This window comes from Xiphophorus couchianus, chromosome 4 (genome assembly GCF_001444195.1).
Source record: "Xiphophorus couchianus chromosome 4, X_couchianus-1.0, whole genome shotgun sequence".
Lineage (NCBI taxonomy): Eukaryota > Metazoa > Chordata > Actinopteri > Cyprinodontiformes > Poeciliidae > Xiphophorus > Xiphophorus couchianus.
In genome coordinates, this window is record NC_040231.1 from 11,605,959 (window position 1) to 11,632,836 (window position 26,878).

General features: G+C 38.5%; 1 protein-coding gene across 7 annotated transcripts in view; it reads left to right on the forward strand.

Annotated features, from left to right (window-relative positions):
* esrrga (estrogen-related receptor gamma a) overlaps positions 1 to 26,878 on the forward strand; it is a 99,447-nt gene that overhangs the window by 46,027 nt on the left and 26,542 nt on the right. For 4 of the 7 annotated variants that reach the window (XM_028015803.1, XM_028015800.1, XM_028015805.1 and 1 more), the window contains exons 3-6: positions 2,193 to 2,617; positions 7,235 to 7,363; positions 20,277 to 20,387; positions 23,150 to 23,332. In XM_028015803.1, the coding sequence (XP_027871604.1) occupies positions 2,193 to 2,617; positions 7,235 to 7,363; positions 20,277 to 20,387; positions 23,150 to 23,332 (848 nt within the window). The remainder of the gene's footprint in view (positions 1 to 2,192; positions 2,618 to 7,234; positions 7,364 to 20,276; positions 20,388 to 23,149; positions 23,333 to 26,878) is intronic. The other 3 variants (XM_028015802.1, XM_028015801.1, XM_028015804.1) reach the window with 3 other exon arrangements.

A 26,878-nucleotide genomic window follows, 5' to 3' on the forward strand; every position in this document is an offset into this window, starting at 1 on the left:
AATTAATAATGTTTTATTTCAACATCATTAATATACATTCTGTATCAATATATAGAAAACAAAACACTGAATCAGTTTTTTTCAATTTTTATGCAATTTTCTTTGGCACAAGAAAACACGAAGAACTAAGTGAGACCCAGCCCTTGTGTTCTCTCTTCACACTCATCTGAAGAGCAGAAAGGTACAATAGGACTGCTCCTTCAGCACTGAGCCGCCGCTACATTGCGCCGTAATTATACTGATAACATACATACATAAATGCATTCAACCTCTTACTTGGCACAGCGTACTAGCTGTGATTTCTTAATCTTCTTTCCCCCACGCCTCTCCTCTGCACGCATGTCTTCTTTTTTTATTCTTTTTTATTTCTCCCCCTGCGATGGCAATTATTTTTCATTCATAAGCAGAGTGAGAGTGAGTAAGAGAGCAGGAGTAGGACACGATAGAGGAAAAGAGAGACTGAAATGGAAAGAGATCTTTTGGCACTTAAACTCTTTTGCTTAATGGTACTCAGAAGGATTGACAGTGGAAAAAGAAAGGGGACAAAAGAGCATAAAGATGGGAAAAGGAGAGATTAAATCATCACCACCACATCATCTACTTAAATGAGTCTAGTCCCGTTTTCCTGCCACTGCTGTTTTCGGTCTGTCCGTTGGAGCACAGACAACTTTGTGCCATTACTTTCTTTCCATCGCATGCTCTGTGTCTCACTTCTGTCTTATTCTTGCACTTTATGTCCTCATGTCTTTATGAGCTCTCTCTGTCTCTTTAAGCTACTTTGCCCAGTCTTGATTTGTTTCCAGTTTTTTCACAATGCCCCCTCATTTTGGACGAAAGGGGCTTGCCTTAGTATCAGATAAATGGATTTATAGACATTGGTGTGTGCAACAAAGACACCAATAATGGGGTTCCTCAATTGTACTTGCAGGAATGAGGTGGAATAAAATTCATGATGAAAAGGGGCCAAAGTATCAGACATCATAGAAGGCATACCATTTTATGAAAAAAAAAAATCTTTTTAAAAAAAATCTCAGAATTTTTTTTATTTATTTTAGCGGGGGATGTAGCAGATATCTCTGCTGGGGAGGGGGGGAACTGTTTTGAGTCAATCAACCATCATCAGTCGCAATTCCTCTTTTTCCTATTCTGCTCGTCTTCTTCTTTCGCCTGTCTTTCTTCCTGTCTGTATTCATTCGCCATTCCCCCACCTGAGCAGCTCTCCATTTTCCGTCGGAGCGCTGTCTGTGTTTTATGGGTCCCTGTGGGATGGGGATCTTTTACAGGCCGACTGGACTTTAGAAGTCCCTCGTTTAGCAGCATCCTGCCTTAATTAAAAACCCCTTTTGTGCTTTCTGCCTTTAACAATGAAAGAGAGTGAAAGGAGGGAGGGCAAGGTTAGAGGGACAGAGACTAGTAATGTGAAGAGAAAGAGAAGGCGAGAGAGAGGGCAGAGAAAGAGAGATGGTGCTGAATGGGAAGTGATAGGGAGACAGGCAGATAGATAGTAAGGTAGACAAAGGGACGGATGGAAAGATATGGACAGAGAGAAGATAGCTGTTAATTACAACTGCCATTAACAAGACACCAGCCCACCTCCTTAGGGAGAGAAGGAAGGAAAACCAAGAAAAGGGAGAGAAATAAGAGACACGGAACAAAAGATGATCAGAGGAATATAATCATAAAGTGATGCTGATCAACCTGCTCCTTTTTTCCCAAATGTACACTTCCTTGTACTGCTTGGTCTGCGGTTTTTGACCCTGTATGTGAGTGTGCCTCAGTATGACTATGTATGTATCCCTGTCTGTGTATGTATGACCTGTCTCTGGGATGACTGAGCGTCAGAGGGGCTGCTTACTGATTACCTTCATGTTGAACAAGCTGCTATTGACTTGAGAGTGACGGATGACCTCACACCTGAGCATGTGAATGTGGCTGTGTGACGATGTGCTGCTATATACATGCCTATCTGCTTCTCAATACAGGGTTTTTCTAATGATAGGTTTCTTTTGAATTGCTTTAAGTTTTTTAAATGTCTATATTTGCACATGTGGCCTTAAATATACTGCCTAAAATAAAAGTCAATACAAATTTAAATTTGAAGTCTTTCTTTTTGCTGTTTGAAATGGCATGTACAGTAATGGCAGTTCTTTCCTTCCCCTTTCTTGTATCTTTTGCCCATTTCCTTTTTGTAGGCTTCTCTGCAGAATGTCCAGTAAGGAGCGCCACCTAGAGTCGAATTGTCCGTCCTCTTACATAAAGACTGAACCATCAAGTCCTGCCTCTCTGACTGACAGTCTAAACCATCACTCCCCTGGTGGCTCCAGCGACGCCTCTGGGTCTTACTCATCCACCATGAACGGCCACCCCAACGGCTTGGACTCTCCAAGCCTTTACGGTTCCAACGCAGGATCCCTGGGACCTGCTGGAGGCCCAGGATCGAAACGTTACGAGGACTGTTCATCAACTATTGGGGAAGATTCACAAATTAAGTGCGAGTACATGTTGAATTCCATGCCGAAGAGGTTGTGCCTGGTGTGCGGGGACATTGCGTCAGGGTACCACTATGGAGTCGCGTCGTGCGAGGCCTGCAAGGCGTTCTTCAAACGCACCATTCAAGGTTGGCTTCCATTTTGTGTAAAATTGTCTCTTTATTTGTTGTCAAATTCAACTTTCCCCCAAAAAACGTATCTATAAGTCAGTTTTTCCCTCATGATGTTACTAACTCTGTGGACTATTTGACGGACCATTGTATATATCTAAAAAAAGTAAATATTTGAATTTTGGTTCCAGTTTATTTACTTGTGAAATTAAAATATTAAACTAAGCAGAGATATAATGAGGGGATAAAGGTAAGCATCTTGAAGTATTCAACTTCTTTTTATATAACCTACCTAGTCAAAAAATGCCTACAGTATATAAATATTAATTTGTGAATTTGTTTGTTTAACTTGTTAAACAGAAACCTTGAATTTGTTCAAAATCAAGGACACTGAATGAAAGTCCCAAGTGATCACCATGACCCACCATGACCCTAAGACTATCTTTACTTTCGCTCACTCCCATCATTTCCATTTTGATCATTTGATGCACAGTCACACTCACATACAGACTCCTGGTCAAGCACAGTAATACACACACCAGCGCTTTAACACCACTTCCCATTTTCACCCATAACCTTGACCTCTTCTTCATCAACAGCAAAAACAATTTCCTGGGAGTGTTTGCATCCCAGATCTAGCTGCTCATGGCAGGAGAGTGTTTGCTGTAAGCCTGTTTTCTAGGAGATAACATGGTGTCAGAGAAAGGGCAGCGGTCATGTCTATGGGTCAGGAGTCGACGCAAGGGGGTAGAGTAAAGACAGGATCGAGCAACAATCCACATGATGAGAAGACCAGAGGAATTAGGCTCTTTAATCTGCTGCTTATGTCTTCTTAGAGCTTGCATTATTGCAGAACATGTACAGGTATTCAGACTGTACTCTTCAGATTTTTAGGGTTTTTAACAATAATCACCTCCCAGCGTAATCACCATTATATATTTTATGTGACTCATGAAGGTCAGCTTGACCAGGCCTTTATCCTCAGTGAGGCATGGATATTAATTTCATACAATTACTTGAAACCTCAGTTGCGCTAAAATGCTGTAAAGACAATCAAGAAAGTGATCTAAAACTTTATGTCACCTACAAAGTAAACTGGAATCAACTAGAACAAAATGTCTGCCTCAGAAATGAGGCAATTAAAGTATTTTGTATAATATATCATAAGTGTGAAAATGTTTGAATAGTCTGTTTGTGTAGAACCCTGTTCATGAACAACAAGGGCAACACCATATTAAACATGCTTAGTTTAAGTAGCACCAGTCTACCGCATTTAGTGTAGTCAAGAAGTAAAAAACAAACAAAAACAAAAAACTTAGGGGTGTGAAAGTTCTTGAAAAGGTATTCTAGGACTTGCTGATTTTATTTCAAACTTATTGGATCCATCTGCTCACAGGACAGCTGTCTTGTCAGTTAGTTCACCATCGCAATAACCAGCTGCCAGCCAGCTATTATCGATCCATTCAGTCAGTCATATCAGGCAGGATTCATCTATCTGCTTTTCCATCCATTCAACTATCTGTGCTTGCCTTGCTTTGCCTCTGATAAGCAGCTTTCCCAGTAAAGCCCAAGAGAACAAGGAAAATGTGGGCAGGAAGTTGTCTCATATTCTACATGGTCACAACTACCTGGAGACGACCTGTATGTGTTTATTATGGGATGACATGAGGGCACAGTGAAATCCCTATTAGATTTGAACGCACACACATTCACCCACTCGCTCACTGAGATAAAGACAAAAGCACACACTTGCACACCCCAACCCGTACTGTAAAGACACACACTGCACATAGATGAATAGACGGTCACACACATAACCTTGACTCTCTATAGGTTTAACCCGTCATTGCTGCAGGGTCAAATGTTCAACCAATTTCACTTGTTTCGTTTTATTTAGAGGGCTTGTTAAAGATTACATATGTGGTAGGCCAGGACACCGCTGCAAAGGAAATACAGTAGCTGTAGTATCTCTGTTGACAGGAAATCTTCTTTTCGAGTGTGAACCTGAAAAGCTGTAAAGAGCGGTACATTCCTGGACATCAGAGATTTCATTTTCACTGTGTTTGTAATCTCTCCTTCTGATGTAGTGTGTATGTTACCAATATAAAAGGAAAATTATAATTTATTTAGTATTTTTGCCAAAACTTTGTGGCAGAACTAATGTCAAAGAAGATTGTAATATAAGAGGTTTATTATACAAAGGATGGGAGTTTATACAAAAAATTACGAAAATGACAGGCTTTTTTTTAAGATGAATCCTTCTGTTTAGATTTACTCCACCAGTTTTCTAATCTCTATTAAATATGATTAACATTTCTTGCATTAAATTTCTTTTGCATTAAATAGTTGCTCAAAACGATAAACATTCTTGGATGCACCAAAAAAACTGAATTGTGACGTTATCTTTGGCTACTCAATGTGGACAGAGTGGATCTTGTGTCCCTGTGTGGGCTGCACGTCTGAGTGTTCATCCAAATGTAAATGAGCGAAGGTTTATGTGCACGTCTAGGCACATGTTCCTGCTGCGTGTGTGTTTGTGTGTTTGTCCTGGCAGGAAAGCAGGGCCAGCCTCAGATGGGTAGTGGCAGACATATTGGTGTGTTTCAACCCATTAGCCAATAAAACCACAGGTAATCACCAAAAAAACACCTCCAGCTGGACGGGGAGGAGAGCATGGGGCAGGAGAAGAGAGGAGGGATAGGGGCAGATAAACAATAAAATGGGGAAAGGAATGTGGGCAAGGATGAGAAGGGGGAGGACGGACTGGGCAGATAGATGTAGGAAGGAATTAGTGCTATGCGTGGGCTGGCGTGCTTTTGCGCACGTGTGTGTCGCAGTGTGGAGGAAGTGGCTCTGGCAGCTGCTGTTTCTGTGGCTTTAGTCCAGTAACACCTGACAACCTGCATCTATCACTCCTTTATTGAGAAAGAGGAATAAAGGTGAAAGTAGAGGAGGACAAAGTATGGGAGATAGAGGTGAGGGGCTATGAAATAGCAAGAGACAAGCAAACACTTGGAGACAAAAGATGGACAATGGCTGGAAAACTGAATCTGAGGAGGCATATAGTGAAGAAACCTCTCAGACAATATATTTTTTGAAGATATATTATTCAACAGTAAATGGTTTTATGTTTTTAAATGCTCAAATGAACATGCATGTTTTTTTTTCTCCGAAGAGTTTTTGCGGCGCTAGTGGCTCGTATTTTTTCAACAGTAGGCAGACAAGAAGGGGGGTGAGGAGAGGGGGGGAGACATGCGGCAAAGGTCGTCGGGACCGGGAGTCGAACCTGCGACGTTCGCGTCAAGAACTAAGGCCTCCAAACGTGGGGCGAGCTAACCCCCTGCGCCACCACAGCACGCCCCGAACATGCATGTTTTTATTTAGTTGGATAATGTAGTTTTATGTCCATATCTGTTGGTTTTAATCACGACATTGTACTTTTCCTTTTGGTTTCTTGCCAGTTTAAAGCAGGAATTATAAATTATCACAGAATTTGTCATTTTCAGGGGAAATGAATGACATTCAGCATTGTAATTTATAATAATGTTGGTCTCTGATGATGAAAAACTGTTTGGGATTGTTACTTTCTAGCTGATTCCATGAGATCTTTAGTTAATATAAATGCATTTAAAATATAATTAAAAATTTATTATATTATGATAGATTCTTTTGTGTGCCACCATGATATCAAAATATAATTTTTTTTATATCTATTTAGAATTTTTATAGATAATGTTTTCAGACACTGTCAGGTTTAAAAATTGCTTTTGTTGTGCAGCACGCATTGCTCGTCTGTTTCTTTGCTAATTTTACTCTGTGCCCATTAGGCCTTGCAGATTCCATGTCATTAGCACACTTAGTATTTCTGTACTGGAAGTGTCCCGCTTAACTGCAGAATTAATCTAGTCCTCCTGTAGCATCAGCATAAAAAGGCTGGGTGTGGGCTAACTAGTCCCATTAACTGCATCTATTAGGATGTAAGATTTGCTTCAGCATTTAGAGTGTTTAGCCTTTAACTAACAGGGCCAATTAATGGGTGTCTTGTTACCCATTAGGAAGAGTTTGGGCATTTAGCCTTTTCCCAAGCTAACTAGCTTCTTAATCAGTCCAGTAATGAGAAAACATCCTCTCTGCTGCAGCAGTCAATAGTAATCACTGTTTACTCTGTTTCAGAGGGAGATGTATCGGCCTGCTGGAGTACTGTAGTTGTCAGGTGGGCATGGGAGGAGAAGATAACTTTATTCTGTTTAAAATGATAACATATCCACAGCCTCAGATAAATAAAAACTGCAAAGAAAGGAAAGGAATAACAATTGAGTCACAGTTCTTAATCTGAATTAACCTTCAAATGATTTTCTAATGTACTTAGAAGTGCTTGTATGTTATTAAAGTGCCAATACAAAGCGAACGTTCACAGATGACCTCATCCCCATTAATTCATTCAATTTCATAAATTTACCTTTTTATTTATACATTTGATAAACTGCAACATTAAGCTTTTTGGTTTTCTTCAAACACATGCTGAGGGTTTCTGGTGTCTCTGCCCATGTCTACCTTTCTGTCTGCCTGTTGATGTATTTTATCTCCTATTAAACTTCTCCTTCTGTCCTTCTCCAACATGTCTGCATGCCACAGGCAACATTGAGTACAGCTGTCCCGCTACCAACGAGTGTGAGATCACCAAGAGAAGACGCAAGTCATGCCAGGCCTGCCGCTTTATGAAGTGTCTGACAGTGGGCATGCTGAGGGAGGGTAAGGGAAAAGGTCTCTTCTTACCATTTTTTGTTAACTTGTTTACTTCTGGCATTTTTAAATGTGTCTAAAACTGAAACCAAATTTAAGAAAACAATAGGCGCACACGTTTGCTTTTTTTGTTGATTTTATCTCATCTACATAAAGTAAAAATTCAAACATGTACTTACACTCTAAATAATTGGTTCAATGTTTCTCAGAAAGTTATACTTTAACCATACACTGTGTGTAGCTGTCAACACATTTTTGACACAATCATTGCTGAATATTTGAAAACTCTTTAAATTGTTAGAGTTACATTAAATTCATTGGTTTTCCTCTTGGGTTTTTTGCTTTTGGTTTCCAAAAAGTGTGTTGGCCTGCTTTTCCATTCCCAACCCAGTTTTAATATAGACCTAGGATTGGGATAAATGTCAAAGTTGAACATTCAAATGCATCCAAGTTTCAATGCTCTAGTAGTTGAAAGTAAATACGGAGGTTGTCCTCCCGTTTGTAATTTTATCTGCTTATGCAACATATGAACATCACTAGTAGTAAATCAGACCCACAGCATGATGCTACCACTTATATACTTGACAGTTCACACATTGATTCTAGATTTAAAAGCCTCATCTTAACTCCTCCAAAGATACTTAAGCACAAATAGCCCAACTGTTGGCTTGTCTTACCATAAAATATTTCTCTAGTAGACAAGAATGGTGGGTAGAAAGTTTTTAAAACATTCTAACCACTTCCACCTAAGGGATGCAGGTTTTATCCTATGACTGACATTTTGGACATAGCTAGAATTTGCAATAGGCAGTCTTCCCAAACATACTTCCAAACTGCTTTTAGAATAGATAAAGCAGAATTTAAAAGCAGCATTATGCTTCTGGAATGGCCCTGATCTCAATCCTATTGAAAATATATGTCTGTGAATAACACTGTGTCTGTGCCAGGAACCCAACCAACTTAAATGAACTTTACCAATGCTGCCAAAAGAAGGATCAAATATTCATGCCTAAATGCTGACTGCAGATATACTAGGAATATGATCAACACCGAGTTATTTAGCAATAAGATATATTTAGGTAAAAGTAAAAGCCTAATAAAATAAAGAGATCAGTGTGTATTGTTGTTATCAAACAATCCTGCATGTAAAACAAATAAATAGTTAGAAATCTCCTCTAGATTTGCTGTTTGTTTTTCCAATTATTTTCATGTTGAGTAACTTTTTTGTTCACTTTTATAACTTTCTGTTCTCACACATTACCCAATGCAACACCAGGTAACACCTGTGCCTATGTTTAGAGAACATCTCAGCTCTTGAAGGATGAAGATTTAGCTGTATAAATGTGAACCTTCGAACATAAGTGCACAAAAAGCACGTATTTCTAATTTACATGAAGAAGACAAAAAGGTAAAACAACAACCAACACTTTCAGTAACTTCCCAGAAACGGATAAAGCCAAAAACCAAAAGATTTTATCTGCTCCAACACCACTTTGATTAAATGCACTCACTCTCTCATTTTTACATTCCCTTGTTGCCTTTTGCCTCTTTCGTTCTCTCCTGTATGCCCACCTTTGACCTTTCTACTCCCACTGCACTTCCAGCGATGAAAACAGGCAGAGAGGAGTGGGGAGGGATGACGAGGAAGGTATATAGAGAAAAAGAGGGAGAGAGGGATGGTGAAGGTGGGAGAAGCCTTGGGGATGAGATGGAGGGACAGGGGGAGGGAGGGTAAGAGATTGATTTATAGGAGCAGAGGAGGGGGACCAAGGGAGGATGAGAGGCAGGGGGAGGATGGTTGAATGAGGCAGAAAGTGTGTGAGAGACGGCAAGAAAGGAGAGGAGAGAAGGGTCAAGGTTGTAATTGATGGGAGACCTGGCCCGCGCCCCCTTCCTTTCAGTGGTCAGGGAGCATGCCGGTGCCGACACCGTGCCAGCCCTCCCTCCAGTCATTCCACCCTTCGTCTCTCCCCATGTCTTTTACCACTCAGATTCTGATCCTGTTTTGTGTCGTACATTTGTTGTGCTCTTTATTCCTTATCAATAACGACAAGTTATTCCATGTTCAATGTGACCATTTGAAAGTATTGTAGTAAAATAAAAATAAAAAACCTTAAACGTTCAGTTTCCGGTGATGGGAAAAACTCTAAAATATGAATACCATGCATCTACAGAATAACTGCAGTATTTTTTTAATTGAAACAAAAAATACAATTACATTTTTCTTTTAATAATAATGAAATTGCAAGCAACTAAGCTTGCTCAGTCACTCTTTTTTCTGCAGTCACACACACACCGACGCACGCACACACGCCGACACTTTTCTCTAACAAGCTGCTGTCGTAGCATTTGTTCTCCCAGTTGATCTGACATAGCACAACCTATGTCTCATCTCTAGAGTTTTATCTTGTGTATGTGGCTGTTAACAGACACACACATGTAGTTGAATGTAATATTGGCAACTCCAATAGTCTACTAGTTAACACATCTAGTCTGCTTCCTTTCACTTGGTGTAAAGACCACATCTTTCTTATGGTGTTTGTAAAGTCACATTTTTTATTTAAGAGTTTGGGGGAACATTTTAAAAAATTGTGACATATTCAGGGATGAGAAGTCACTTTCGAATCCCCTTAAGTTTAAAGGAAAAGTAAGTACTGACAAATGTACTTAATTGCAGATTATTTTAGTCTTTACATAAAAGCTGACAAAGTTTACTTAATAAAGGACTTCCGGGATCATTTCAATGTTTTATTTTTTGTTTATTTTTGTTTTTTGGAAGCCTTTTAATAGTATTGTTTTTATGTTTATATACATGGGTAACTTTAAAAATCAGAACAAAAAAGTTGTCTAAAGTAATAATGATTTAGATAAAGCACACCTGGGTTTTCTTGGACAAATCCCTTTTTACCAATTATAAACTGAATTTCACTTTAGGATAAAAGGAGAAATGCATGTAATTGAATTTAAATCAGTCCATATGATTGAAATATATTTGTTCATTTTAATTGTACATTTCTCTGTAATTTGGGTCTATATTGCAAAGTAATTTGGGATGACATTTATGGCCCCACATTAATGAACTGAACTTAATTGAGTCAAAACTGAGTTTAGAGATTTTCATCACAACCAGAAAGCTTTCTTTGTATGGCTGGAAGCTCTAATTCTCTTTTCTAAGTTCATCATTTAATAGTGAAAGCCAACATTTCAAAGGGGATGTACTGCTACCTTAAAACCAGTTTGACACAAGTTACTCTAAAAGAAGACTATTTAAAGGCACTTTGGTGATGAAATCTTGTTTTAGTTAGACCAAAGCTATGATAGCTTAGCACAGATTACTCTAAAACCTCATAAAATTGTGTCAAATTGTGCTTCTATTACAGAGGACCTACAGAACAAAATAACAGCAATGTACTAAATCTTACAAATTTCGAAAAAATAAAATGATGGATGACACGTTCCATTGGAAAAAGAGGGAATGCAACTGAGGGACATGTGTTTGTGTGTTTCTGTCGAGAGCAGGCAAACAAATAGCTGCCTTTTGTTACAACTGCCTCCCTGCTCTACACACATATATCATGCACATTCACATGAGGCTGCATATCTATACATCAACATGACAGACCACAGCCACCCCATTTGTTGTGCAGAGTGTGAATTTAATACAAGGGGTCCCACTCTTCATATGAATAAGGCTCATTTGGAGAATTGATATATCCATTTTCTCATTGGTAATTTTAATTCATCTTATACCTTTGCAAAATATCAATAGATTTAATGTAAAGCAGAGTTAAAAATCTTTTACCATTAGCATATTTACCATTCAGCTATGGCACTGATTAGCTGCTGAGCTAAATTGAGGACTGTTACTTATTTTGTGACAATAACAATGTTCTTTTGGGAAAAGCTTTTAATTGATCCATGCTCAGCTATTACCTATATCGTCTACAGATTCATCACTTCCCAGTATGCTACCATTTATAAAAGATCTGAGTTCTAATATAATTCTGAGTGGAAAATTTGAGAAAGTTTCAAAAAGCTAAAAATTTTAATTTTCTTTCTTTGTTGATATTTTCATATGACAAATCAATGATATTTGTAATCACTACAGTGTTAACGTCTAAACTTTCCATATTTATATTAAGACATTCAATTAATTCATCTATAGGAAGCCCCTTTTGCATTCGAATGTAAGAAGTTGATCATATTATGGCTAGTCGGCATATATCAAATTTGAATCTTTTCTGAAAACTTCCACTGTAATTGCTGCTAAATTTCAACAAGAATCTAGATTCATTTCATTTCATGCTAGGCTCCCCATGTCGACATCATGAATTTTATTTTCATTACTTTTTATAATACATGTATAGCACCTCCTATTCATGCTATTTACTATTCATGCTTAGAAGTAGCCTGTGTCATAAACTACATGTCACATCACTCTTGTTTCACATGGCTAGAAATTGTATTATATTGAGCAAGAAGTCCTCAGCAGACTTGTGTGTGTGAACATTACTTAGTGTGTTTCATTCTTCTCTTCTTGGTGTTGACAGTGTTGCTGCAAAATTGCATAGATGATGATGGTAAGTGGCTAGATCAGTTAGCATCAGTGCTAACTGTGGTTGTCAGGGGGTAGCTCACGGCAGAAAGGTGAAGATAAAGTGGTCAGGGTGTAGTGGGGGGGACATGGAGGCATGTGTGTGTGTAGATGCTGCAGTTTACCCCTTAGGGCAAGATCTGCCTCAAATTAGCTTTGTCGCCCTGGGAGACAGAGAGGGTGAGATGAAGAGCAAGTGAGGCAGTAAGGAACAGTATGTGAGTGTGTGTTTGTGTGTAGATGGGAACCTGAAGAACAAGAGGCCAGAGGGTCAGGAAACCAACTCAGAGCAGATATTTTTTATACATGTCTTAAACACACTACCTGATCTATGAATGAGCTGACACAGCTCTGTGTTGCATTTAGACATCATCTACTGTGATGAAGAAGATGAGAGCAAAACAGTACTTGAACAAACTGGAAATCAATCATTCAGGAACAAACCTTAGGAACCTACCCACAAATACGTAGGAGCAAATTTCCAGAGCAAGACAATAAAAAGACATTCTTATTATATTATGAGAACTACCCCCCTGGCAATGGCTGGCTGTCCATTTTTAATGGGGCCGTAATGATGCGTCAGCTGAAGACCAAAAGGTCATTGGGGTGGGGCTCAAATCTACTGAGAAATGGTAAGGGGGATGATAGAGCAGCTAGACCACAGGTAAAAACTGTAGGAGTAAGATTGGAGATGTTAATTAATCCTAACTGTAAACACTGCACACATCACAGACATTACATGTCTAACATCAGCTGTGATTTGTAAAATTATTATCATTAGAAAACACAGATTAAACATGTAAATATGAAAGGAATTTGCAGAGTCATGCAGCAAGGGAGCCAGCAGTATTCAATAGACACATATAGCATACATATTCTCAAACTGACAAATTTGCTCAGATTCAGCAGCAACTTTAAAGATGAATCTTGAATAAGCAGGCAGAATGCGTTGAATCCAATGCCTGCATCTTTATAAAGTCATAAATGGCCAGCTGGATTGGGATGGTTGTGCTTCTAGAGGGACAAGTCCTCAGACTGCAGATATAAACCTTGGCGCCATGCCGCACACACGCACGTATGCACACACAAATTAACACCTAGTGCCAGCTTTGGCCCTGCTCCCCATAGCCTCTGAGACCTAATGAGTGAGATCAGGTGGAAGGCCTCAGTCTGTGTGAGTGTTGCTACTTGTGTGTGTGTGCAGCTGGTAGTGTGTGTGGATCGTAACTCGACTGAAAGCTCAGCTATCTTGATGGCTGGCATCCACCCTCGTTGCCCCTGCACACATGTAGACGATTGCTTGACTTATATGGTTGAAGAAGAGCATGTCAACTGAATCAACTAGTTTGTGTTTAGTTTATCTTTCTCAATTACTCTGGTACATATGTAATAATCCAGAAAAAATAGCATAGATATGTGATGATAAATAAACAACAGGGACCTAAAAGGAGAATGACAAAAGGGATGAATGGGGGTGATGGTGAGATTGAAGGAGGCGAGAGTTGAGGAAAAACAAAAGACGCGAGAGCTAGACAACTGGTGGCGTCTGGAGTTCCCCCCATGGGAGCCTTGTACCTAAATCTGGCTCTGTAGTGTCTGTCCTGCATGACTGTGTGTGATTGTGCTACTGGCATCTGGTTGCATCCCTGCTAGAAAGAAGCGATAATGGAAATGGAGTGACGAGAGATCGGCCTAAGTGGTCCGCTCTCTTTCACGAATGCTTTCTTTGCGAAGAGAGAAGAAAGGAGGAATTTTAGCAGGCAAAGCTCCAACCAGAAACACTCTCACATAATAATTAGACGGGCAAGTATAAAGGTGGGCTGCTTCTAAATGTCTTTTACTCCAATCACCACACTTTGTATTTTGCCTTGCCTTTTAATCAATACCTTCTAACACATGTAATATTGTAGCTTAGGTATATATAAATATATATATATATATATAATGTGTGTGTGTAGGTTTCAGATGTGGCAGCTATGACCAAATAGCAACAATGCATAAGCTACACTATGCAGACTCTCTGTCTGCACTAGTGAAAATATACTTACCTCACGCCAAATAATTGTTGTTATTATTGCAACCTACGTCCTAATTGATTTAGCTAATAATTATTTGACAATTTGAGCATTCACAGACTGTGAAAAGAGAACAAATTTTTTTATCATTAATTAAGTATAGTAAAACTATTCTGTGACAGTAGGTCTTTGTGAATTTTACAGCCTTCCTCCCAGTTCACATGCTTTACATAAACCTGTGATGAATCCTAAACAATACACATGGTGCATAGAAATGACAGTATTTGATATTTCACAAATTGCAGCATGTTTTTCTTTTTTTTCTACAATTTAGACACATATGAAAACATGTATTTTGATACTTTAACAGTTTTTTATAATTTTTTTATAATTGTTAGTTCTATTAAGGTGTTTTTAAAATGCTTTAAATGTGCAGTGGAATATTCAGATTTTAGTTTCATTGTGTTATGTGTGCAAAGAAGACCACGCTTATTCTGGTACTTCACTCGATCTCACTCACACGCAGCTACAAATTCACACTCCAGTGACAGCCACCTGCCCACTGCCTTAGGCACGGCTGTTCAGATCTGTTCTGGTCTAAACAAACATCACTGCATGACACCACACATTCTCCTCTCAACTTCGCTCATACCGCCTTTATTTTATCTCTGTCATCGGACAAATGTCTGACATCACCAGGGTATTCTAAGCATTTTTGCTGCACATAAAAAATATTCGGTTTTCATTGTGTGTGCCTTTCTCTGCATTCAGGCTATATTTATTCATGCAATACATACTTATATGATGACTCATTATTACCTTTTACATTTTAAGTGTTATGCTCAGGTCTGTTTTTTGCCGTTTTCTTCATGCTGAAAAGGCTTACGCTTTGCAGCAAGAAGGATGAGTCCCAGCAATGTTAACGTGTCAGCAGATTTATGTCCTCAGACACAAGTAATACCAGTAACAGATACACACACTAGATTTAAATGGGACTCTTGTCTTGCCCACTGCACTCACCCATCAGTCCATAAAGCCGCACAGGAAAAACTGTAATGTTATTACATCCACACTGCAGCTTAACACACATATACACAACATCTAAGTCTAAAACTAGTTTAAGGTGACTTCAACACAGTTAATACACTGAAGGAATATGTGGTCCCTCATTTTTCTGTTTTCTTTGTCTCCCACAATTTGCTTTTTTTTCACTATCTATCTATAGTTCACTCGTTTTGGCTGTGATCTACAAAAATTCATTCATTTTATTTGTCTACCTACTCCCCCCTTTGCTCCTTCCCACGACTCTCTTATTTATCCCCCAATTCTCTCACCATTTTCATTGACCATCTGAAATCAATCTGTGTTCTGTTTTTCCTTCCATCCTCTTCTGTCTTTTCCTCTCCCCTCTGTCTTTCTCCTGCATGTGCATTCAGGTGTCAAAGGCATTTCGCTTGCAATCCTTCATCTGTTCACACACACACACATGCACACACACATATGCTGACACAGAGTGACGCCAGCACAATGTAAAAAAGAAAAAAAATCTATCGTGATGTGATCAGTGGAGATCGGGCTATTGACAGACAGCAATATTCCCACGATAGAAATCATTCACCTTCATCACTGTTGCAGTGTTTGTGAGCACACTTTGGTGGATGTGGGTGCATAACTGAAAATATGAAAAATAACTAAAGTAACACAATATTGGCAAAAGAGCAAAAAAGTTAGGAAACACACCAGTGACAGGGAAACAGTTATGTAAGGATATTTTTTCTGTGTGTGAGATTAAAGGGAGAGTGCAAGTTAAGGGCTGTTGTTAGTTGGATATATTTTCTTTTGGACTTCACTCTGGTCTCTGTTTGTCTCCATCAACAGTGCCATGCAAAAATAATCACACCGCTTAGAATTTTTCTTGTTTGACACATCATTGCATAAGTTTACATAATACAATTAACTTGGTGTTCATTTATATTTAATCCACCTGAGTTAACACTCTGAAATCACCTATCAAGTATTCCTGCATAGATTTTTGACATGTAATGTCATATCAATGGTTATGGTGTGTTTAGGATTATGCGCAGCGCTATTTTTTTTTTTATTGTCACACAGCATTATGCATGCAGATTGATCTCATGTAAGTAGAGCACATTCTTTTCTTTGTCCTCCACTTAACTTATGGCAAACTGCAAAGGGAGCCAATTATGAATAAAAATTTTCAATCATTTTCTTCTTCAACTAATGCTTCTCCAGTCAATTACACACAAGTTGACTCTGTTTAAGGTGAATTGTGAAGGGAACTTGTACTGGATTTTATTTGGAGGTTTGAATACATACATGCACACCACACTTTTCAGAAATGTATATGTAAAAAAAATTTAACAATGTGTCTTTTACTTCACTTGATAGTTATGTGAAGTGGGTTGGTCTGATGCATAAAGTTCCAAATGAAACACAGAAAATTCAGGTTGTAACAGGACAAATGTGGAAAAGTTAATGTTCTTAGGCAAAGTATGCAGTTTTCTTCAGATTTGTTTTCTTTCCTCATATTCCATGTTGTACAAGAGCTCTTTTTTATTTGTTGTTATTCATTACATTCTGTTTTGTGTTCAGTCTTTCTTCTCTTCCTTTTTCTTTTTCCCTCTATGTTTCATTATTTCTAGTTTCCACATTTCCTCCCCCACAGCCCTCTTCTCTCTAGTCTTTCTCCCCTCTCATCTCCTCCCTTCGTTCCCCCTATCTCGCCCATTCTTTATGGTTTGAAGGCTCATTTGTTAAGAGGAGTTAACACACTCTCACTCTCCTACGAGCTTCCTCCTGTCTCTTTTTTGTGAGCTTTGGAAATATAATTTTCAATTTTTAATTTGATTCATTTAGATTTGACCATTAATCAGTGCTGAGAGAGAGTTAATTTGGTGGAAAATAGATGAGGTAGTTAGAAGGGACACTTTATGAAGTGAATTCAGGGACTTTTAGGTGCACGAGTAGGAGAGAGAATTGAAAGTTGGAATGTAAAAGAAAGTATTCAAAAATCATGCGAGTATATTGTGCTGAAAGGCTTAACTCTTTATTAGAGAGTTGAAGTGAAAAGTTCCTTATCTGATTTATGAGACCAACACTTCATGATTTACAGCCTAGGGCAAATGGGGGATCTTCTAGAAACCTTAAAATATGTAATGCCACAACAAAAATACCTTGATTAATGACAAATGATATGATATTCCACCAAGTTCTTTGCAAAACGTAAAGCTGAATAATTTATTTAGATATTGCTGATTGAAAAGACATACATTGGTTTACCATAAGAGGAGCTAATGCAAGTCTTCTGTCTAAGTTAGTTATATATCGGGGCATTAAATGATCAACCATCCATTTAAATGAACATTTTCATAAAAACTAGAATTTGGAATAATATTCCAGATTGAGTCGTCTTGATATATTATTTCAACATATAGTCCTATTTAATGATATTCATACAAAAAAGGAACCAATTATAAGAGTCCACATGATCTATTATAAATTAATACAATATTTAGTCTATGTACAGTACTGAATAAGTTAAATAGGTTAAATAGATTTATTTGTAGACACTGGTATTTTTGTGGGTTCTCTTATCACACAGGTAACATTACAGCAGCTGCTTTCTTTTTTTTAATTCTATTTCTGTTTTGATGTCATGCTGCCTTTTAATTTTGTGGCCATGCTGGTGGTGTCACGATTGTTGTTTTAGGGGATCCCTGCCGTTTTTTGTGCTGATTTTAAACTGAGCATTTTTCTACAGATCAGTGTCGGTTTAATGATAGCTTGAGCCAGAAATTTTAATTGCACTTCATTTTATTGTCCCTTACCATTTCTACGTCTGCTTTTCCATTTGCTCTCCCTTCTCAGGAACACCAGTGACCCAAGTGCTTTGTGAGCGTGCTTCTTGTCAGGGCTTACAAACACAACACGGCGGTGTGGGTTACAGAAATATAGATGTAGTTTTAGTGTGTATCTGAGATGAAAAAGCACAGAATAGGTGTTTGAGTAGGGATGTACCTCCCAGTGTTAAGAGTCTCTTGACCGTTTGCTGACACTGGGCCCCCTGCTGTACCTGGACTGTCAGTCCTTCTGTCCCCCTATCTCTGCCTCAAGCAGTTGCATACATGAACACACACACGCACACACACACCGTTGAGTTAATGAGTGCCTACGCCATTCAGAAAGGATTGTGTGCAGTTTAAATATTCTAAATATAAAGCATATCTATAAGTACTCGCAGGCCTGGTTTATCCTTCGTGATATTTTTCCTTTTCTGGCAATTGAAATCTTCATGTTAAACCTCTCTGTTGTTTTGAATGTGGTCAGCATATTTTCCAAATGATTTAGATCTCTGTGAGCGATCAAATCTTTCTTGCTTTCCTGTGTAGAGTTAAAAAACAGTGAAATAATTTAAATGTGCAATGTCTCAAAGAAACTCTTTCCAAGTGTTGCTGTTTATTAGTAAAACATACGTTTTTTGTCATATAATAAAGGTAGTACTATTCTCAGCATATTTTAGAGACCACTTTTTGAAATTGCTACCAATTGCATGTCAAAAATGAAGAAAAATCAGAGATTTTTGTCTATGTACATACTGTGTGCACAATTATTAGACAGATGCCATTTTATCAGTTATTTAGAGTGCTTTAAGTAAATTCAAAATAATAATTAACTTTACTTAAAAAAGGGGCAACAAACAGCTTTAACATAAATGTCACCATTCGACACCCAGTACCAGATTATAGCTTTTAGCTAATTCACATCTTCGGTCCTATAGCAGGTCGAGATAGGTAAAGAAAGTCTAGAATTTTAGATTAGAATTGTCAATAAAACACACACAGTGGCCATAATGGACTAGAACAAACCTCAGACCTTAAAATATAAGTAAGGGTGAAGTTTGGGCTTTCTTATAAAATCTGTGTATGCACCGTTATTGGGCAACTGTAGAGGGCAGAATTATTATGCAAATAAATTAAAGGAAAAAAAATTTCCCATTTGACTTTTTATTTTCACTGGGTAATCTGAAAATGACCTTTTAAAATTTGCAACTAAACTGACTTGTCAAGCTACAAATCAATGACCTAACCTCTTTCAATAACAGCAACAAACTTCCCATCCATGAAATGTGTCAGTTTTTTAAACTACTGATGATCAAATTTTTCTTGCATCAACTGCAGGTGTCTCCCAGACACTGTTCAGAGAGCTGGGCTGTTCTCATTCCCTTTTAAATGTCCTGTTTAAGAAAGGTCCATAAGTTGTTATCCGGGTTTAGGTCAGTTGAGGAAGGAGGCCATGTCATTAGTCTTTCATCTATAAGCCCTTTCCTGGATAGCAAAAATACCTAATGTCTAACACTTTAATTATACGCATTTTGATATCTGGTGTTAATGTTTATAGGCTACACAGTCACTCATTAGAAAAATACGCTCTTCCTGTGACACTTAAACCCAATAAGCTTTTAAGTTTATACAGCTTGCAGTTGGAAAATATGTTTATAGCTGGCCATAATTATACATTTCATAAAATTTAGTTGCTTTATTTAAAAGTTGATGTGCATGGTTTTGGTTTTAATTGCAAATTTGTCCATCTTTAAAGTGCCATCAACGCTTTCACATTTGTTTAGCATAAAGCAAAATTTTTTAAGGTATTAGGATAAAAACAATTATGAACAAATATTTAATCTCTCTCCCCCAACCCAAGTTACTTGCTTTCATTTTCACTGGTACAAAAGTACAAAAGTATTTCTGTGTGGTTTCAAAACTTTCAGAGTGTTTCAGGCCTGCTCTTCTCTCCTTTCTGCTGCTATCGTCTTCAGTCTTTCCCTCTCCTCCTCTAAAGCACATAACACCTCTGTCTTCCTTATCCACCTTTAAGTGGTAACCACGGTAACATCCAATCCCTTGAGGGATAGGCCTAATTCAATTAGGACTCCTTTGTGTCAATTAATTAACGAGACAGAGAGGGAGACAGCAATCGGGAGGCAGAGATTGGGCAACAAGAAGCCAGAAAACCAGAGAAACAGTGTGGGAAAGACTGGAACTAAAGTAGTGTCTCTGTAGCTTTCAGTCGATTCTAAAAGTCCAAAAAAAGTTTAGAAAAAATAGAAAAACACATACAAATGAGTAAATAAGTTTATTAACAAGCAAAAAACTACACATACTTAAGTGGAGATGTCTGCTTTCACATGTTTTTTTCTTTGAGTTAGAATGTGCTTAAAACCATGACGTGTTTATTATTTATTATCAGTGTCTCTTTTGCCTTCACAAAAATAATACTTGTTTTCTTTCTTTGATATGTCTTCCAGGTGTTCGTCTGGACAGGGTTCGCGGTGGAAGACAAAAATACAAACGCCGAATAGATGCAGACAACAGCCCGTACCTGAACCCACAGCTGGCTTTGCCCCCAAAAAAGCCATGTAAGAAAACAGACTTTCACACACATTTCAGATCTAACAACTGTGTGTAATCTGTGTCAGAGTGTTGAACTGTCTTAACCTGCAAATAGAAAGTCGGACAATAAGATCATTACAAGTGAGAGCTCGCACACAAACACAAGTTGTAAAAAAAAAACAGCTGTTTGGAACAATGCTTATCTCTGTTTTTTTTTCTACTCCTATCTTTTCAGATCATTTTCTTTTATAAATATATGAATTTAACTTTTGTTGGATTGGCTGCTTTTTCAGAGAATAAAAACCAAAGCACGGCGAGTGAACACCTAGCAAGCGAGAGTGAGTGAGAGTGACAGGGACAGGTAGAGACGCGGGGAGATTAAGCCTAAATGAGAGTGTTTCTCAGACAGAGAGAGAAGGAGGAACAGGGAGGGTGGGCAGGAGAACAGCCGTAACCCTAATCCGGATTAAATCCAATCTGGCAACCACATCAAACTAGAGTTAGCTCTCTAGCTAACCGTCTGCTTGTACACACAACATACACACACATGCTGTGCAGATTGAGCGGTGTTTAGCAGCTTGCTCCCCAAAGCCCATTTTGCCTAAAGCTGAAGCATATTCTGCTCTAGGCCAATATGCTGAATGGCTGCACGACAGCTTATTGGGACTTCTGCAACACTAATTATTGAAATGATGGAATAAACTGATTTTGCGTACACTGTGTTTATGTTGGCATGCCAAGAGGATGAGTGTGTCCTACCACGCAACATAAACTTTATGTTTAGTCTTGTTAATATAGCAAAAGGTTGTCCTTTGTAATAGAGGACAAATCCAAATATTCCTCCTATCTCTATTTTCTGTTAAATAGCTACTTTTATTTCTGTCACACACGAAATCCTCCTGCATCTCTGTCATCCTCACAGACAGGAACACTCACACAGCCTACCTGTCTGTAGCCCAATCCCTAGCCTCACCGTCCCAATTGATTGTTTGAGAACAGAACAATAGCCCAGGGTTTGGAAATGGGCTTCCATTGATTCTAATTAGGGAAACATTAAATAAGATTTACTCTCAGGTACTGCAGTGTGACTCGGAGTGGTGAGGCTCAAATGACCCCAGAGTTGGACCGTGCGTGTATGGATACACACATTTCATTTGTGTGAATATAAAAGATTTGGGGGTGGTGGACTGTGTTAAATCAATACACAGCTTATCCTCACAACTCTGTTTCACTCCCTCTTGTTTATATCTGCCTAGTTATCACATCTCTGGACGCTTCCTGTCCGTCTTTTACAATCAGTCTGTGGCTCTGTTTCTACCTGTCTTTGCCTGTTTTTTCATCCCTAATCTCCTCCCCCCATCTTTTTCAATCTTTCTCTCTGCTCTTGCTCTTCCATCGTGCACCAACATCCCCATGCTTGATTAGTCTGTGGATTAATTTGGAAGTAGGATATCAGTCTGCTACTAATGGGCCATAGAGGTCTCATCACCACATGTCACTGTGGCCAGCAGAGCTGTTTAGCTTTCAGAGTTATCCTTTCTCTCTATACACACCGGTAAAGTAAATCTCTGTATGGCTACGATGCAAAACGCAAATATTTATGATAACTTAAATTGCTTGTTGTAATCATCTTTAAACTCATAGTCTTTTGATGAATGTTTTAGTTTTTGGTACTTGCATTTTTATGTTTGACCCCATCAATAATATTTTTTATTTTGTTTTTAATGGGGCACACTATGAGCCAGTTGTGACATTTTTTATCCGCATCTTGTGTTTTATGCCAAGTCCTTTATCACTACATGTACAGTTATGTTGTTTTTTGTCACTTTTAAAGATTTGAGATTTCAAACTCATTATAATGCCAGAAAAAATTGTCTTAGTCATTTAAAAAGCTGTTTTTTGTCACAATTTCACTTATTAAGGGAAAAAAGCTATCCAGCCAATCTAATCCTATTTGAAAATACAATTGGCCTCTTTATTAAATCACAAATAAACTGTCAGCAACCACGTTTCTGTTTGGATTTTATTAACCGCACCAAGGGCTTATTACTGCCTGACCTGTAGAAACAAGAAACTGCTTAAAAAGAACAGGAAGGAGGCTAAAATATATTTTAAAAAAAGAAATATTTGGAAGCTTTGCATGTGGTTGCATTTGGCATAAAACCATCATTTCAAAATAAGAAAATCCTAAAACTGTCAAGCATGGTAGTGGTAGTCTGATGGTCTTGGGCTGCCTTGCTGATTCAGAATCTGGAAGAATTGCAGATGTTGATGGAGCCATGAATTTCACTCTCTACCATGAATTTCACTCTCTACCAGTAAATCCAAACAGAGAATGTCCATCAGTTCATGACCTTGAACCCAGGGATTCTTGTTTTTGCGGTCACCTCTGAATTTAAAAAAAATAAAGAAATGGAATCAAAATCAAGTCCTGAGAATCAAACTCAGGACTTGTACCTGAAATAGAATCTTCCCAGGACATTATGCTGATAAACTTGGCCATTTATGCATGTTTGGATGGCTTTTTTTCCCCTAATAAATGAAATCCTCATCTGAAAACTGCATTTTGTATTTATTAAGACTGATGATCTGAGGTTGTTAATTTTACACAAAAAACCTGTATTAAGTCACAGCAGTTGTATTTAATCAGGTGTTTCATTAGAGACTGTGCATTGACCGTTCACATTTTTGCACCTGAATGGTGTGGAACAGCTTTTACCCTTCTCAGACAAAAATTTCACTATCTCTCTGTCTCTGTGTCTGTCTCCTTGTCTGGTGGTCATGTCAGTTGCCTTTGGCTGCCTTGCAGATAACAAAATCGTCTCTCACCTCCTGGTGGCCGAGCCAGAAAAGATTTACGCCATGCCTGACCCAACCGTACCGGACAGCGACATCAAGGCCCTCACCACGCTGTGTGACCTGGCGGACAGAGAACTGGTGGTCAACATTGGTTGGGCCAAACACATCCCAGGTAGGGATTCCGATTTAATTCCCAATTTGAATCAATTCACTTTTTTGTCACAGCCACACCCACAGATAAAGAAATGCAAATACGTTGTTCGATTTGGGGGAAGGGTCTATCTTGAAACCAAATGGTATGTAGAACAGATGGATGGATGATTAGCAATGACAAAGACTAAGATTGAAAGACTTAAATGTTATATTTCAGATAAATAGATAGATAGATATTTTACAGTGTATCTCATCTATTTCTACCTACAGAGGAAAGAAGAACTCAATCTAATCCTTTTAAGCCAACCTATAACCCCTTTTCTCCCTTAATCTCTCTTGATCTGCAATACAAGATGAAAGGAATTACCATAATGGCAGAACAAAAAATATGATCTTGGGGAAAAAAGAGGAAGGAAGTAACAAAAAAGCAGCAAAGTGCCCAAACTGGTTTGGCCGTTTGTAAGCAATCCTGCATAGAAGAGCAGCATATCAGATTAACAGATTAGCAGAAGGTTTTGACCTTTTGTCAGATAAAAATAATTACAGAATAAAGGAAAAGAAAAGGAAAATACTGCCCCGCTTTGCTACAGTAGAACAGCATAGCAGGGCTGTAAAGCACAGGGGAAAATACCAGATTAGAGACATAAATATTATTTAGTCATGCTGCGTAAATCTATACCAATAAAGCTGGTGGCGTTGGATAACAGGGTTCATGAATGATACGTATATGATATCAATAATGCGAAAATAACAGTGAAAAGGAAAAATCGAGATGAATTGAGTGGGAGAGATAGGAATACACATTGCCCCTAGTAAGTGTATTGATCTCCGAGCTGCCATATGGACAATAAGCAGACATACATATTGATCCATAAACTAAGAATAACACTAAGAATGGGTTTTTCTCTTTTTAGGATAATATACCATATTTCCCATACTTATCTCTTTTCCGATGTTTCTCACAATTTCCTGTCCTCCTCTGGTTTCTTTTTTTACTCTTTACTTCCATCCTGCTGAGTTTATGACTTGCTTTCAGGTTTAGTGCCTTATAAAACGTCTCACATCATTGCAGATTATAATCACAAACATCTAAACATGTTTTGGTGGAATTGTGTGCAAGATTAACACAAATAAGTCGCAATAGGGAAATGAAAAATCAGATATTTAATTTTCACTTTTTTTTTTACAAATAAAAATGTGAAAAATATGACATTTATATTCAGCCCCTGTTGTTCTGTTACTCAATTGCCTTTAATCCTATATAGTAAATAGAGTTCACCGTAATCACGGTATAACTACTCTAGGTTTGTTAGTGAACAAAAAGCATTACAAAAATGTAACTTAATGGTGTAATAAGTTGGTGGCGGCATCATGCTGTGGGGATGCTTTATTTCAGCAAGGATAGGAATGCTACTTAAAGTTAATTGGAAGACAGAAATAAAAGATGTGCAACAGAAAAGTTGCAAGAGACTTGGGACCAGAGTGGAGGTTCATACATCCATATAGCCAGCGATGCAATGTACAATGCATCGCTGGCTATATGGATTCAAGCATATTCACACATCAGAATGGCTTCAAGTTCAGACCTAGATTAAATCCAGTACCATATATTTTGGGAAAAAATTGGCAAAAAATGATAGTCTCTGTATGTGTAGAGCAGTTTAATTGCAGCAAAATCTTAGTTCTACAATATATTGGCTCAGGATGGCGGAATTGAAATGCCCACCACACTTCATATTTTTTAGCTGTAAAATGATATAGCCCTTTTACATAGATTTCCGGTTATGCTATACTTTGTTTTGATCTGTTACTTAGCCTTAAATAAAATAAATCAAATTTGGTATTTTATTAGTTAGAAGGTGACAAAACAGGATAAAAGTTCAATACCTTTGGGAGATTCTGTATACTCATAACACATACTTATCCATGTGTTATCTAATATACTTGGTTTGCACCTTTTCTTTTCTTTACTGTTCTTAAAAGTAAGCAGGCCAAGTTACACAGGTTATCTGATGAGCGTTGTATCTGTGCGTGTGTGTGTGTGTGTGTTCGAGCATCTTTCTGTAAAAAGGGAGTGAAGCGCAACGATTGCTTGGAGGAGGAGAGAAGATGGTGTGATTAGATGAACGAGGAAGGCAATCCACTGCTCCGAGAGAAAGATAGAACTCTTCATCTTCCAAGTGTGTGCGTGCGTGTGTGTGTGAGTGATATGAGCATCTTATGAAATCCTCACTGTTTACAGCACTGAACAGTGATGTCCTCACAGAGCATGATCTACTGTTCACTCACAGTGTAGAGGATTGTCAGAAAGAAATACACCTCCTCAACATTCTTTATCAGTTCCTGACATGCACACACACTCACGCCCGCACGCACCCAGAACAAGAACAGAAAAGGATAGACCTTTTCTGTTAACCTGTTAGCAGCCATCTTGTTTCACATCTTGTCGGGCGCGCGTGCGTGCTAGAGACGACTGTGTTTCGAGTGTGTGCACGTACACAAGCCTTTGCTCGCCATGGTACAGTAATTTTTTTAATCAAATTGATGGAGAGAGACTGAGAGACAAAGGCAAAAAAAGACAGCGGCAGAGAGAGGGGAGGCGAAGCCAATTTATGTTTCATGATATGGCTGCGCAGCGCTGCACATACACACATGCACATTCGCGCTACGTGCACACAAAGGCTCCTAACAGTGGTAACAACGTGTCAAGGCGAGCGCCAGGCAGCTAATTTGAAGTCATTAGATGTCTGCCGTACTGTCAACAATTTGTTACGCTCTCACACGCACAAACACACAGGCAAAAAAAACACATCACAAACACACACTGAGTTAAGAGCCGTCTGCGGATAGCGAGGAGCCTAAATTGTAAACTAATTTAAACATCACTCAGCGTTAGAGAGGCTGCCTGCAAGACAGGCCCCCGGATAACAAGACCAGAGCTCTTGTGTGTCTGTGTGTGTGTTGCTGGTCATGTTTGACACACAGAATCGTCTCATCTAAGAGACTTTTGACATTATACAAATACACATATCCCTCTGATTGGTTATTTTATTCTAAGATATAAGTTTCTGTGTTCATTTTCAAACTGACATGGCCTTATGCAAACATCTGATATGTCATTAGGAAAGGAAAATGGGGTTTCAGCAGCAGTGTGTCTCCTCGTGTCCCAAAAGGAATCATACGCCTGTACTTTTAACACAAATACATAAGCACAGGTGAGCCTTTTGCTAATTCAAACTGAGAGAAGTCCATACACACACACTCACCTGTTCATAGCCTGTGCATGGAGCATGAAGAGTAAGCCGTCACACTCTGGGAATTGTGCTTATGTGGAAATATCAGAAGTTATTATTCAAAGGGCATGAAAGGCCTTACCGTCCAATAATATGGATTAGTGACGAGAAGATCTCATTTTAATAGCTCTCAAAGAGGCAACTCCAGATGCATATTAGGCTGCATGTCATGGTGAAGCGTGCATTCGTGTGTGTGTGTGAAGACCGGAGTGCAGTCAGGTGGGAAGAGGAGGAGAACAGCAAATATTTAAACAGAGGAGAATAAGAGAGTG